This window comes from Centroberyx gerrardi, chromosome 17 (genome assembly GCF_048128805.1).
Source record: "Centroberyx gerrardi isolate f3 chromosome 17, fCenGer3.hap1.cur.20231027, whole genome shotgun sequence".
In the NCBI taxonomy this organism is placed as follows: domain Eukaryota; kingdom Metazoa; phylum Chordata; class Actinopteri; order Beryciformes; family Berycidae; genus Centroberyx; species Centroberyx gerrardi.
In genome coordinates, this window is record NC_136013.1 from 18,361,089 (window position 1) to 18,377,158 (window position 16,070).

The 16,070-nt window shown below is 47.0% G+C and overlaps 1 protein-coding gene across 1 annotated transcript in view; it reads left to right on the plus strand.

Moving 5' to 3' along the window:
* Positions 1-16,070, plus strand: part of LOC139910004 (AT-rich interactive domain-containing protein 1B) — a 176,080-nt gene that overhangs the window by 16,046 nt on the left and 143,964 nt on the right. The window contains exon 2 of the mRNA XM_078289400.1: positions 10,892-11,095. Coding sequence (XP_078145526.1) covers positions 10,892-11,095 — 204 coding nt within the window. The remainder of the gene's footprint in view (positions 1-10,891; positions 11,096-16,070) is intronic.

Sequence of the window (16,070 nt, forward strand, 5' to 3'; positions counted from 1 at the left end):
TGTATCTATACCAGTGATAATGGCTTCAAATATCTAAAGTATTTTGCGGTTGATTTCTTTGATTTGCTCAGACAGAATTCTCTCTAGACTGTGGTTTCACAAGCAGACGGAGCTCACTGGATACACTTGCCAGTCATTCCAGTGGCCTGTTATGCCGCACCATGCCTTAATCTTGCCTCCACAAACACCGTAGAAACCAGTCTAACCGTTCCACCAACACGCCGGCCCTTGCCACGGTCTACCCGGCTGCACTTTATCTGGCTGCATCTGTATGACAAATCAAACGTTCCCCATGCTGTTCTCCAAACGTTTGAAACCTATTCAACTCCTATTTGGCCCAGGTCTGACAGCTATAAACTTGGCTCAGAACATCCCATTTTCTCCTCGCTGACTGGGATGAATAGCAGCGGAGAGGACAATATTGTGGTCTAGCCGAGCGCGGCTGACTCTTCTGTCTCTGTGATCCCTCTATCAATAAGGAACACAGGCCTGTCAGAAGGCCTGCCAACTGTCTGGCTGTCCACACAGCCTGCGCTCTCCACCACATCTGGACACAGATGGTACTCACTGATCACACACACAGACACACACACACACACACACACACACACACGCAAAAGCCTTGTTTTTAACTCGCACACACATTCACAAAGGTATTTTACTTATACTGGCAGACTTTCAGAGGCACGCTGTGCACATAGGTTATACAGACGTGCGTGCATCCATACACACACACACACACACGCACACACACACATACACACACATGCATATTCTCAAACACGCTTAACTCGCACACACATTTTGAAAATCATTTTACTTATACATGTACAGTATGTGTAAAACACACACTGGTACATATAGCATTGTGCACATTGACTGTTACATAGACCTACGTGTGACTCCATGTATGCCCCCTGCCCCCCCTCACATGCACACACACACACACACACACACACACACACACACATGCTCCAACACAGGCACACTCTTCTATAGAGACGGACACAGGACACATGGCGAAATGAAGCGGCCTGTGTGTTGCAGCCAAAGGATCTGTTGCCTCTCCTGGGAAATATGTCCATCCCTTTAATATGTCTGGCCTTTAATAAAAACCTGGCCATAAAAGTGGGTCAAGGGTTTAGTGTGTAAAACAACTCATGATCAAGGTGCTTATTTTGGCCACATAGTGGCTTGGTCAGATCAGGATGTGTGCGGTCACGCTAACACTCAGTGCTGGATTTATAATAGTAAGCATTGGCTGCTGTTTAAGTTGCATTACTCCTGTGGTGAAGACGTGAAAAGCTGCTGAAACTAAGCTAAATTTGTGTTTACAATGAAACCAGATGGAAAAGATCACCGAAAATAAGAAAATAAGTAGACAGTAGACACACAGATATGCTGATCTTCAATGTGATCATGTACAAATCTAGTTAAGGCCCCTTAAATGAGAATATCACTCAATTTACCAAGTCATATGTTATTCATATGGCCCAGCGCAGGTCAGTCTACCATAAACATAGCTGCCCCGGGGCACAGGAATAATGGGAGTGAATGGTGGAGTTCAGTGGAAGTCAGAGGTGCATGTGTGTGCAGTCAGGCCATGCATCAGGGCTCCCACAGGCCCGGAGCCTCGCATTGATCGACCCGGGCCCCCCCCCCCCCCTCCTTCACGTTCCTGGCCAGCCTCGGCTGATTGATTCCCAGTCAGGGCCCGGGAGATGGGAGGCCTGGCCTGGGCTGAGAGAGAGCCTGGGGCCTCCCAGAGGGTGACCTGGAGGGGCTGTGGGGGGGGAGGTGGGGAGGGGGCGGGCCTATTTCCAGGGGCCCCTAACCCAGGTCGAGGAGCCCATTGGTGAGGGGGGAAGAGTGGACGCTCACAGGCATTACAGGGGACAATCAAGGCCACGTCTGCTGCTGTGTGTGGAGGTCTGGGGAAAAAGAAGGTGGGGTGGTAGGAGAGTGTGTGAGTGTGAGTGTGTGTTTGAGTGTATGCTTGCACACGTGTATGCAAGGGGTGAAGGGGTTAAGAGATATTGGTACGTAGGGGGTTCAAGGAGGGGGCCTTGGAAAGAAGGCTGCCTTAATGTGCCATTACACAACCTATCATAACCATACATATACACACACACACACACACACACACTTTTCTGTTACCACTGAAAGCTGAGATACATTTTCTGACTTGAAACTTAAAAGTGTCGAAGCCACAGTCCTGCTGTGTCCCCATCCACGCTACACGTCACCGCCGCCACGCATCAACGCCCCGCGCCACGCCGCTTTATGACGGTCGAGCGGAGGGGAGAGAAAAAAAATTAAATGAAAATCAATTTTTTTCTAATTAACTTTGTAAATTTCCCGCTGAGCTATCAGACGTCGGGGCCTCGCGTGTCGTGCCGAGTCCGATAATGAAATCAATTTGGCTCAAATTGTTTCAGGTGACTTTTAATGAGTATCTAATATCCGCCTGAGGAGGGAAGGTCAGGATATCTGTTTGTTATTTGTTTTTGGTTTTTTGGTTTGCTTTTTTTTTAAGTGATGGATCACCCGCGGGAGAAATATGGATGGTTTCCACCCTGGAGGACTGGGACATGCTCCAAAACAAGCAGCCTGAATGTAAATCCTTGTTGTTTTTAGTGGGGAACCTCTTTAACTGCTCCACGGGTGCGACCTAGATTGACAACTTGCTTTTTATAGATACAGTACATTTGCCATTTATTATTCCTCTAAGCAAAGCGGTTTCTTATTGGTAGACTAGGCCTGTATTTCAGAAGTCACCAACAAAGTAAAGGAAGAAAAGGTGGGAAAAGGCTCATTCTGGCTCTGTTTTGGATAGAGCTATAGCATTCATAATTTACTCTGCTCCCTCTCCTTCACTGGCCAGCCTCCCAGCCTGAGGAGCTCGTTAAGCTTTGCCTTACAGGGAAGACTAATGGATGGCAGAGAAAGCCCCCTCAGGACCCTTTAGCATCGTTTCTGTTGGTCTGCTCGCTTAGTATTCACTTATGTATTTTCACCCTACTCTGAGCACAATATCATGAATAACCATTGCTAATTCATAAACACACTTGGCGATACGGGACCTCGTTCATAATTATCCGAGCTGTAAAAACGCAGTTCCCCTCCAAGACCATTCCATTAGCAAAGGTGGTGATTTCCTTGAATAAGGAGGGAAACCAGCCTGCATATTTAATACCGGCGTTTGGGCTCGGCTCCGGGAGACGTGGGAAACAAAAGGGCAGCACATTTACTCAAATAGCGTGTTCTCTCTCTCTTTGGGGCAGATGGAGTTATTGTTATTGTTCCTTCTCCCGCCCCTTTTCTCTCTTTCATTTGGTTGCGTAACGGCGTCTCTCCGCGGGGCTCTGCGGGCTGGGGAAGTTAGAGAGAGGCGCGCATTCCTCCCATTCTGCCGCGGCCCTCGGATGAAATAGGTTTTTTTTCCGGCGGCCCTCCTCGGCGCTGAGACGCGAGAGAAGACTGGGAAAGTATAGCGAGGCTCTCACTCCTCCACATCACTACCGGCATCTGTGAAAAGAGGCGGCGGCGTTAGCATCGCTGGAGGTGCCACCGCGTTTCGTGAAAGCATTTAATTTGCATTGGTTTCAAAGTGTTAGTGTCACACGCTCTACCTAGAGACTTTCCAGAGGACTTTCCATCCCGACGAGAAAGACTTTCTAGGGCAAACACTGCATTTGTAGCAAAGTTTGATGATGTCAAAACACATGCTCAGCACATGTAAAAATGGTCAAGGCTATAACACAAGAGAATTTATTGTAGATAAGAGAATGGGGAACTTTGATCTTTGACTAGACTAGAAAAACACTCTACCAGACTAATATATAGCTCTATCCACTATTGGCTATTTACTAGAACTTGTACATTTTTATGGTTTTGTATCCATGAAGCTCTCACACAGGCCGACCAATACAACTCTGCTATTTCACGAGCGTGAATGCATTCTGTCTTGGAGAAAACTGCCTCCTGGTGTGGATTTCAGGTGAGCTGGCCGGCAAATTGGAGGTCCATGCTATTGCAAACGTGTCTCCCCTTCATCGTTTGCAGACGATAGCATTTTATTTGTTTTCATTCTCTAATGGCGTGTCGCCGGCGTGTCAGCCGCATCTCGTTTTGTCATTGAGGAGTTTTTTGTTTTTTTTTCCCCTCTTCCCCGGCGCTTCTTTAGCTCTCCGTCTCGACAGAGGAAAAGGGCTCCGGCGACCCCGCGACCCCAATCTCACTTGAGACAGATGAAGCAGCCTTCCTCCTCCTCCTCCCCCCCTCCCCTCTCCATTCCCGTCTCCTAATGACGTCTTCGTGCCGGCCGTGAGGAACCGAGCGCTCGGCCACTTTTGCCGATGCACACGGGAGGGGGGGGGGGGGCGGTGGTGGTGGTGGTGGTGGTGGATGTATTTCTGAGCACCCGCGTGTGTGTGTGTGTATGGTGTAAATATTGGTGTCAAACGCAGAGGGCACTCGCACCGATCAGCTCGGCGGACGAAGCGACAGAGAGAGCAATTACGCGCATCGCGGCGAACACAATAGCGCGTCGGCCGGCCGCATAACAACAGCCTCTTATCTGTCTGCCTTTCTCTCTCGCCGCATCATTTCCAGATGTACGCTGTGTCGACGTATATGTCTCTCCTCTCTTCCTCTACGGCTGTCATTCCCCCCCCCCCCCCGCACCTCTCTCTCTCTCTCTCTCTCTCTCTCTTTCCTCAGATAATTTCATGCCTCTCATTGCTGGCCAGCCTTCATGCCTAGCTGCCTGTGCCATCCAGGCATATTGGGCTGAGGAAAGGCAATTTGGCTGTACCCAGCTCCCTGCGGACCAGTCCTACTCCTCGCGCTGTCATTTGTTACGAGACTTTTCACTAACAAGGCGTGCGTGCTGAGATGCGGGATGAGATTTTGTCTGGAGATATAATTCACTGAATTCGGCCCTCTTAGCCGTGCGACAGTCGTGCGGGAACGCCGCCGCGCACACAGTCGAGCTCCTTCGCTGCGAGACGGCATCACGCTTAGACACTGAGTTTCATTATTGTTTTTAGGATGAGATAAATTGCCCGACGAGACCTGTCAGGGATAAGTGTTTAGTGTTGCTTTGCTAGTAGCTACGTATTTACCTGCTGGATTCCTGGCAGTGAAAATGAAGCGGTAAACCCTTATTGAGACAGTCTAACAGTAATTTGTTCCTCATGGAGGCCGGGCAGCGAGGAGTTAACAGCGCGCCGCTCCTCTCCTCTCCGCTTGATGACATCAGTATTGTCTCTGCATCCATGAAATTAATTTTTCTAATCTTAGTCAGCAGGAGCGGGGGAATTTGCACACATTAATATGGAACTCGATCTGTACTCGCCCACTGCTGCAGTCTCTCTTCTCCTCTTTCTCCCTCCCCCTCTCTTTCTCTCTCGTCTTTTCCCTTTCCATCCTTCTTTTTTTCTCTCGTTTGAAACAGCAGGCCCAAATGCACAGGGTTTCAGCCTGAAATGCGGAGCTTTGTTCTGGAGGCCTAGGCAGCGCCGGGCCCCGCGGTTTAATAGGAATTTGAGAGTGTTCTGCTGCATGGTATAAATAAATAACATAAAAGACGAGGCTGATTGTCTCAGCAGACCAACGGGCTCTGGCTGCAGCATGTTGATTCTCCAGAGACAGACGCAGGCACCGAGGATGAAGAGGATCCACTGACAATAATTATCCTTATTTGTTTCTGCTCACAAATACACACAGGCTAAAATGGTTTCATTACATAGGCATAAAAGCTGGCATTCTGCAGCACTCCTTCCAAGAAAACGAGGAGCTAAACAATACTAAAAAAGTGATCAGGGGGCTAATTTACATACACAATCTGTCTCGGTGCTTCTTTTTAAGGTGTTATTTAGAACCATCTTTACATGGGAGCCAAATGGGTCTTTACACCCATTTGCTGAAAAATATTAGTCTCCCACTACTTGTAAATTACAGTAGAGATTGGACAATATAGGTCAAGCTAGGTTCAAACCTAGTTCACTAATATCCATGTAGTTAAGCAGGTGTAGAGCATCACGCCATTCACTCAATGTAGTTCCACTGTGTTTGGTCCATTGGACTTGAAATGGTTCTATAGGAACTATTCCAGATCCAATAAGAAGGATTTGTTGTTGTACTCGGTAGCCTATGGAGCCACCAGGTGATATAAGGGACCATATAATAGTTCCTCAAATGCCACTGAATTGCTCTGTCGAGGTTCAAACAATTTCTGAAGTAGTCATAGCTCAATAAAGCACCTAGTAGCCCATAAAGAACCTATGAAGGAACATCTTTTATTAAAGTGTTGGTTGTATAAAGACCACTGCGGTGTTAAATTGCCAAGTCAGAATAACCAAAGGCGTTCAGTGGATACGTTTAGTGTCCCACCGCTCCGGAGGCTGGCGTCCGCAGTAAAGTCTCGCCATGTAGTTACTACATCTGCTAAGTGGGTGAGGCTGTGTGTTGTGCAGGTCTGCCACTGTTCCCCCTGTGTGTGTGTGTGTGTGTGTGGATAGTAAATAACTGAAATGAAGGGCCGATGCAGACAGCCGATGATTTGGCTATCTAGTGTGAAGGACAGGGTGGCAATAGTCACAGGGACAGTGACACGTGTGTGTGTGTGTGTGTGTGTGTGTGTGTTTGTAAAACCCTCTCCAACACATCGTTCAGCTACCATGGTCAATAAATCAAGTGTTTTTTTTTTGTTTTTTTTTCTTTTGTAATAATTCCTGCTTTCAAAATGGAATTGGAATAATAACCGTTTACCAATATCGTTTTATGTTTGTTTGATCCCTGTGTGTCTCTCATAATCCACATATCGCAGCCTTTTGTGTCAAGCATTTTGTCTCTTTCTGATTAACAACTTAGCACATTAAAGTGAGAGGGAGTAAAAATCATTTTCGGGACATAAAACCGCCGTCGATAGAGCTCCAAAAAGCAATTTAGCAGGTTTCACCCCACAGTAATTTCACCCATGTTCTGTTTTAATGGCTTTGTTTTGCAAAAAAGGAAAAAAAAAAAAAAAACAGCTCACGAGAGTCAGAACGTTGGAGGGGAGTTCATAAATTGAATTTTAAATTTAGCAGTTGAATTACTATTGTCTCCCGCGCCGCCTCCCCCTCCTCCGCTGAATGGCGTGCCCAGATGAACAAAAGTGAAAAACACATTTGAAGAAAATAAAAAACAATTTCCGTGTATTCCCACTAGTTTTTTATCTGCCGTCCCTCCTGGCACAAATACGATTCACTCCGTGTCATATTCATAATTTTTTTTTTTTCCTAAGTACAGCCATTTCTCTGAGGGGAGAAAAAAATAATGTTTCAATTTGTCAAGAATTGTTGTCCTTTTTCTTTTCTATTTTTTTTCTTCTCCTGGTGGTGTGAGGGAGACGGTGGGTATATCTCGAGGAAAAGGCTGCAGTGGGCTGAAATCTCATTTAGTGGAACTTGTCATGAGAGCAGATATGTGGGTCCGTTTGGGGAGAGAGACGGCAAATTTGTGGACGGCCGTGTGTGGATAATGTCATGTGTGGAAGATGGGCCGGCGTATCTGATAGCTCTATATGATTTTATTGCCGTAGTTTTATTTAAGAATTCCCCACAAAGGTATCGCAGTGTGTGTGTGTCTGTGTGAGTGAGAGAGAGCGACAGGGAGAGTGCAAGATGGTGCTAATATACTATATATATGTGTCTGTGTGTGTGTGTGTGTGTGTGTGTGTGTGTGTTTAATCGACCTTCCCCTTCTCCATTCCCAAAACTCTGAAGTCGTTTTCCGTGTCCACTGCCTTTCTAAGTGCAGCAGTGAGGGTTTTTTGAAAGCGTGTGTGTGTGCAGTGTGTGTGTGTGTGTGTGTGTGTGTGTGCACTTGGCAGCAGTGTGAGGGGATTTACTTGTGTTGCACTCAGCATTTTTGGCAAACGGAGGACCTCTTGAGATGGATTGGTGAACTGGATGGAGGGGGGGAGGAGAGGAGGAGGAGTGTGTGTCCCATATTGAGGGTGGCACAGTGCCCTGGATTCTCAGAAACTCGAGAGCGTCGCCCTTTCACTGCAGATATCGCTCTAATTAGTGGACCTGCGTGTGTCTGTGTCTGTGTGTGTGTGTGTGTGTGTGCCGGGTGGCCTTGAGGGGGGAAGTCGCCACGCCGCTGTTGTGTGTTTTGGGTGTGCAAGCGTTTAAGCAGGTCATGTGCTGTCGCTCCCCCCTGCCCCCCCTTCCTCCCCCCCGAGCTAAAACACCATTACGGCTGCATCAGAAACATATGACCGGCGTCAGTCTTCGCACATCAATCAAGAGCTAATATCATCCGCTCCTTTGAAAATGTTCAGTCTATTTTAGTTCTATATATTGTACAATTCACACGCACTAAATGCATTTCAGCCGCATACCCGCTCGAGTTAGATAAATTAGATCACTCTCTCTCTCTCTCTCTCTCTCGTACAGTCTGGCTCTTTGTCAATTTCTCATCTTGTTACCGAGCAATAAGCGGCGAAGACGAATTACATGATGAATTGAAGGGTTTTGCTCCAAAACGCTATATATACCCGCTCTGGAACAAATTCCGCTACCTGAAATCCATCAGTCAATATTTCAAAAATACAGATGACTGTTTTTTTAACCAAGGTCTTATGCTGCGATGACTCATAACTTTCATAATTCCCCATAACGAGCTTCACTCTCCTGCCAGTAATCATTTTGTCAGATTAGACGTCAGGTTTCTAAAACGTCTGGATGTTTCATTTCAGAGTGGAACTCCTTGTTCTTGCACTGGCTCGACTTTGTGGCTTGGCTGCAGGTTAGGGGACGACCGGCTGGTTAGTGGCTGCATGCGTGACGGATGACAGTCAAGAGTAATGAGTGGTTGTGTGTGTGTGTCTGCACACTCACGCATACATGGACAGACATACATCAGCCGTAACCACATGCATGCATGAAAACACACACAAACACACACATATGCTCTCTCTCTCTCTCTCTCTCTCTCTCTCTCTCTCTCTCTCTCTCTCTCTCTCTCAGAAGAAAAAGCTTTATTGGCAGGAATCAAGTAGTATTGAGTGTTGCCAAAGCATATTACAATAGTACAGGATAAAATAAGGTGCAGTATAGATGAATATAGGAATTATAGGCAATATATGAATAAAAAAAAATTCCTAATTATAAAAACTCTTTTTCACACTCTCTCTCTCTGTCTCTCTCTCTCTCTTAGTATTGGACTCTTATTATTGGACCACACACACACACACACACACACACACACACACACACACACCTCCACGCTGTGAAATAACTCCTCTACACCAACTTCTAGATACCCGAGAGCCCCCATCCCTCACCCCCCTCCCTCCCTCCCTCTCTCTCTCTCTCTCTCTCTCCATCTATGTAGCTCTCTCGCTCCCCAAACACTCTTATGCTGTTTTTTTCCCCCTCCTCCTCCTCCTCCTCCTCTCCACTCTGCAAAATAGTCCAAACTACTCCACGCACATGCCTCGGCAGACATAACCACTTTAAAGCTTGAGCGCCGTAACCGTCCGCACGTAACCCGCCGAATAAAGTGCTCCCATCCCCTGACATGTCTTCTTGATATTAGCCCCGGCAATATGAGGCAGCGGCAATTTCTCCTCCACGCTAGACGAGGTGATATTGAGTTGGGGAGAAGAGAAGGAACTGAGGAGGGAGAGACGCGAAGGGGGGGGGGGTGGCGAGATGAGAGAGGAGAGGCGAAAGCGTGCGTGTGTGTGTGTGTGTGTGTAAGAAACAGTAGGAACAAAATGTCATAAATCACACATGATCCCACACGGCGGAGACGAAAGGGAGAGAGCGAGAGAGAGAGAGAGGAGAGAGGGGAGATAGAAGAACTCCACATTATCTGCCCGGCAGACAGACAAACACGCCGCTACGGGTGACGGATTAGCATTAGCCCCGCGCACTGTACCGGAATTTTCCGACGGCGCGCCGAGACCCCAAACAACCCGTAAAAAAAAAAAAAAGAAAGGCTCTGAAATACTTACAAAGGAATAAATCGCCCTTGACACCTTCTCTGTCGTTTTTTCTGATTTTCTTTGTTTTTTTGGGCTGGGGAGTTGTTCAAATAAAAAACGGCAGACGGTCACGCAGTCCCTCCTGGGATTCGAACTTGTAATCTCATAATATCTCAGCCGTTCCTTTTACCTAGTGATACGCCGCCATCTTGTTATACCAGGACCCGGAACGCAACAGCAGCCAATAATCGGGTGACACATGGCAGTGATAATAGCGTAATCTTAATATAACAGTGTACCAATTTGCTAGATTAAGCAATAACATACGTGGCCGAGTGCTATATTGTGATTATTGGCACCGGTGTGTTGTGGTCGTAGGAACGAGGCCACAGTGCTTTTACCGTTATCACCTTTATACAACATTTACAACATTTTTAGAACTGTATCAACCATTAAACAAAGATACAAGCTTTGGGTTTTAATTTAATCATTTTATTTTGGCCCTCCTCCAGCAAAAAATGAGTCCCTGGTAGCTATGCAATAAACATCCTTGCTTGCTTCGCTCCGTTCATAGTTCATTTATGGCCTGTAGACATTTATTTGAACGCTTCCGCTCTGTGCAATTACTAAAAATTGAATAAATGGTTGCAGTGGAGCGTGTGTGTGCTGAGTGGACTTCTGTCAGCGGTGCCAACTTGGCTGATGGTGGGTAAATTAAATGTAAACAAGGCGGAGGGATACGGTTCGAGTTATAAGGCACAAGTTTGTATATCGCAGTTGGAAGCACTCATGGAACGCCTCTCGTCCAATCACAATGCGCGGTCGGAAACAGACGTATAATATCAGCTAAGGAACGGAATGCGGTTTGGATGAACTGACTGTTCCTCCCTCCTCTCTCCTCCACAGGTGGCCTCCATGGACTTCATGGCCATGAAGCGCTCGCAGCTCTACGGCATGGCCAACAACCCCTACTCCGCCCCGCAGCAGCCCGGGGGCGGGCCTTACCCCCCCAGCCAGCCATACACGTCGCCCGCCCCGCACCGGTACCCAATGAGCATGCAGGGGCGGGGCCAAGTGAGCATGGGCGGGATGCAGTATCCTCAACAGCAGGTATGCAAAATGAGCCAAAACGACAGCGACACCGCGTGCGTCGTGAGTGTGTGTGTGTGTGTGGGGTTCAGTGTGATTCGTGAGTGAGTCAGCCCCCTCTGCGGTGCCGTTCCAGATATTGTAGCTGGTATCATAAGCGATATTGCGGTGGGACATTTGCTTCTCATTGTGAACATTCTCCAGTGATTTTCCCCTGAAGGCTTGGCATGTTCAATTTGAGACGGAGCCTAAAATACCAGGCAGCACATCTCACACCCTGGCATGTGGTGGTGTCACTCCTGTTCATCACTCAGTTCCCCTTCGACTCCCACTGGAACGGGATGGGTTTGATGTGTGTGTGTGTGTGTGTGTGTGGTATGAATGTGTGTGAGTGTGTGTTTGCGCTTTTGTGCATGTTACTTTATGCTTGTTTGATTGTGCGCTTGTATGCTTGATTGTGTGTGTCTGTTCGTGTGTGTTTGTGCAAGTTTGTGTGTTTGTGCTTTTCTTCATGTGCCTGCATGCTTGCTTGATCGTGCTCGAATGTGCACGTGTGTGTGTGCACGTGTGCCTTTTTGGGGTGCATATAGGCTTGTTTGTTTTTGTGTATGTTTCTTTGATATTGTGTGTGTGTGTGTGTGTGTGTAGTGGAATGCTCTTTGCGTAGTAAACATGGGCACAGCACAGCCGACCCACGTCACAGTCTCTCCATGCAACACAATAGGCCTGTGTTGGAGACAATAGTGCTTCTGTCTGCTTTATTGAGTCTTAAGTAAATCCCATTTGGACTGGAAGGGAGTGTGTCTGTGTGTCGGTGTGTGTGCGTGTGAGAGAGAGAGACAGAGACAGATAGAGAGAAAGCATGCAAGTGTGTTAATGTGTGTGTCTGTGTGCATGTGCGTGTCCCTTATTTCTGGCATAAAGCGAGCTCCATCTCTCTGTGTGTGTGTGGATGGAGTTTGTAGTGAAATAACAGTACTGGGCGCCACAGCGAGCCAGGCTATTCTGGGAGGGAGAGAGAGAAAGAGAGAGAGAGAGAGAGCACAGTGTCCCCTGCTGTCACTGCCTGCTATATTTAGTCAGCCTGGTCTGTTGGTCTGGACTTGGACTTGGACGCCTCTCACTGGGGCGAGCTTCCACACATAGCAAGGCCACAGAGAGAGAGAGAGAGAGAGAGAGAGAGAGAAGGAGCGAGGGGAAGATAGAGAGGCAGATGGACTGACAGACAGACTCACTGGATTGTCTAGAAATATTGGGCAAATCTATGTACATGCATGCATAAATGCACATGCAAGTACGCACACACACACACACACACACACACACACACAAAATTCCCAGATTTACACTGTGAGTTCACATTATACAGTGAAGCAATGCGTTATCAAAGCAATTCATGTGTCACCGTAAAACCATTTATGTAATCTACCACTCTGTTTCTATTTTCAATATCATCCGCTCTCATTTCGGTCTCGCTCTTCACACCGTACTCTGCAGTCCTAACAGGCAGACTGAGGCAGACTTCATTACCCAAGCTGCAGCTCTAACAGCGTCTCTGGCGCACGCTGATGATGTCAGCGCACTCCCAAATAGGGCATCACCGAGCCTGCTGAGGGGTTCTGCGGTATGAAATACCCACAATTGGGAGTGAGGGAGGGAGTAATATGTGAAGATACACTGCGCATAGAGAGTAATGCCAACGCGTAATGATATGCAGTCACTCACGCACACACACACACACACACCAAAATAAATCCCTGTTACTGTTTTGTGGTGAAATCCTCGGGCGTATTACATAGGGGAGGCTGAGTGTCGGGGTAGCAATCACAGCGTAGCGCTATGGAACGTAATTAGTTCAAATAGAATTAGTTGTTCTCTCTGGCTATGGCCATGGGAACTGCGCTTCTAAAGTTTCTAATTATCTGGCTCTGGCTTTAAAAGCAGCACCACCGCACTGCCTGTCTGCAGACGGTGAAATCTAGCTCACAGTAATGAGTTCGGAGGAGGAGGTTTAATTCCACACTCTCAGATGAGCGTAATGAGCCTCACCTACAGAAAAGCGGTCAGTGGTCTGATCAGGGAGGAGCAGGGAGGGGTAGAAGAAACGAGCACTCCAGATGTGCGCTGGAAAAAATAGCCGTGCTAATAAGTCATTTAATCTAGTATTGAGTCGTGTAATTTTATTTTTCTTACATGAACTGATAAAAGTCTGCCAATTGTGCTGAGATAATTTCACTTGTTTCCAATCCAAATCAACTTGTTTCAAGAATTGTCAAGAATCGAGTGTTGATGTAACACTCAACTGATGCTTTTTTTGGAAACAAGTGGAACTATCTCATCCCATTGGCAGAATTTTTCACCCATTTTTTTTTTTTTTTTGAGAAATTAGATTCTAAGACTGAACATGAGACTAAAAATGAGTCGTTAAGATGGATATTTTTTGCAGCGTGTCTGGAGGAGGAATCAGCCGCTCCACCCTCTTTCTTAACCTCAGATGTTGCAAAACTGTCCCAGGATCAGCAACAAAGAACGATTTCAACCTCTTGGCTGCGGCTGCAGCAGCAGGGTGGGTGGGGGTGGGGGGGGGGGGTGGGGGGGGGGGGGTGGATGGTGGATTTTGGGTGATGTAAGACACGGCACACATGATCCCCCATGATGCATTGCGCTCCGGGGCTGAGACCTCGGCGTGTCACAGTCAAGCGTGCTGGGGTGTTGCCAGGCAACGTGACGTCAGCACAGATGTGTGTGTGTACGGGTGTCTCGGTGATTTCCCAGGGACTGCGTGCGTGTTTGTGTGTGAGTGTGTGTATGTGTGTGCGTGTGTCTGTGTGTGTGTCGGTGGGGGGTGCAGTGGAACAAAAGATCCCCATTGACTATATTTCATTATGATTAAGTCCTGCTAAAATTAAACCCCACTCATATTAAAGAAGAAATCCAAAGTAATGCATAGACATTGATTCCATCCACTGGAAGTATTGGACCTTTGGTAGCGGCTGACTTATGGTCCTTTACATAAGAATTACACCATACACAGACAAAATTCATCTTTTTAACAGTGTGTGGGGGGGGGGTCACAACTTCACCGTGTGTGTGTGTGTGTGTGTGTGTGTGTAACCCAGAGGCTATGGCTACCCCTCTATCCCAGGTTGAGATGTGCTTTCTGGGGGAGTTTGTTTACCCTTTGAACCCTATGGAGCTATGAAGGTCTCTCTCTCTCTCTCTCTCTCTCTCTCACACACACACATACATGCTTGCATCTAGTTTTCAGCATACCTATTTGCATGTGAATTGCACACACACACACACACACATGCACAGGCCCTGACGCACTCTAACAGTGCAGTTAGGCACCAATTAAGCAGACTTCTCATGGCCTCTTTTCCTTAATCCAGCCACAGGAGGCAAGCACAGGCACTGATCTCACTGTTGATGTCTAAGAGAAAAAAAAACACAGCCTCTCCTACCGCCCTCCAGCAAATGAGGCTAGAACTTGCATTAGGTGTAGTTAGTGTCATGCTGCGTCTGTGTGTGTGTGTGTGTGTGCGTGTGTGAGAGACAGAGAAAGCGAGAGGGTGAGAGACTTTAAGTGTGCGTGAAAGAGAGTGAGAGACCGCGCGCGTGTGCGGAGTGACGGGAGGCAGAACAAACATATCAGCAGAAGAAAAAAAGAAGAAGAAGAAGAAGAGGAGGAAGTAGAAGAAGGAGGCGGGCGTCTTGGGGGATGACAGGCCGAGCGAGAGAAAGCGTCTGTTTGGGGAAGTGGGATGAAGTTGAAAGCGAAAAAAGGAAAAGAGAAAGAAGAAGAAGAAGAAAAAAAAAAAAAACGGCGCCGCCAATTCTGAGCGTAATTTCCTGTGATGTCAAAGTTGGCAGACGGAGAGGAAAAGGAATTTGAAGGAAACATTAGTGTTTGATGTGAAAAAGAGGGGAGGGGTGGAAGAGAGCGACGGAGAGGGAGAAAGAGCGCGAGAGAGAGAGAGAGAGAGAGAGAAAAAATATTGCCTGGGAAATGAAAGAGAGAGAGAAGGAGAGAGAGAGAGGGAGAGAGCGGGAAGAGGAGGGGGGTGAATGTGTCAACGAGCCAGGCAGAAACCATTACCAGTGTCGGCTGTTTGTTCCTCACACACTGGGCCAACTTAATAGAAGCCAAGCATTTAAAGTCAAGTGGAAATGTGGCTGACCCGCTGCCTGTTCAGCCCATACAAACCACAACACCCCTTCCCCGGCCCTCTGTCCCTCGCAGCCTCGTCTGTCCTCCGTCAAGTCCTACTCTTTTCTTTTTCAAGATTATTTTTAGGGCATCACCTTCATTCAATAGTCACCAGGAGAGGAAGAAAAGAAAGATGGGGGAATAGAGAGTACACAAGGAGTACATCTACGCTCTTTAAAAGCAACGTAAATTCCAAAGAAACAAGCAATATATCAGGATCATTGTTCTCTATGTGTTGCACTTATTGTTTTTATTCACTTTATGTATCAGATTTAAGCAATAAGTGTTTTACATTGATTTTTAGAACTGCTATGACGTGAAACAGAGTTGTAAAGCACTGAGTCTAGCGGCTTATTGCTTTTATAAAATAGTGGTAGAAACAATGTAAATATTCAATAAAGCATTCGATAATGGAATAATAATAATTAAAACGTTTATCTTCCATTTGCATTATAGTTCTTGAACATTAGCTAACAAAGTGGTTGCTAAGCAACACATAGGCACCAGTATGAAAGGTGATTTGGTTATTGGATAAATATTTGAATGAACTTTTATGTGGTTAAAGGTGTGCATATTGTTACCTACGCCAAGGAGGTTGTGTTTTCGGTGCCGTTTGTTTGTCTGTTAGCAGGATTACGGAAAAACTACTGGCCTGATTTTCATGAAACTTCGTGGAAGGGTGTAGCATGGGCCAAGGAAGAACCCATTAAATTTTGGAGTGGATCTGCATCCGACTCACGAACAAGCAATAATAGCACGAACCTTGGCGGAGGTCTGCGCTCTCCA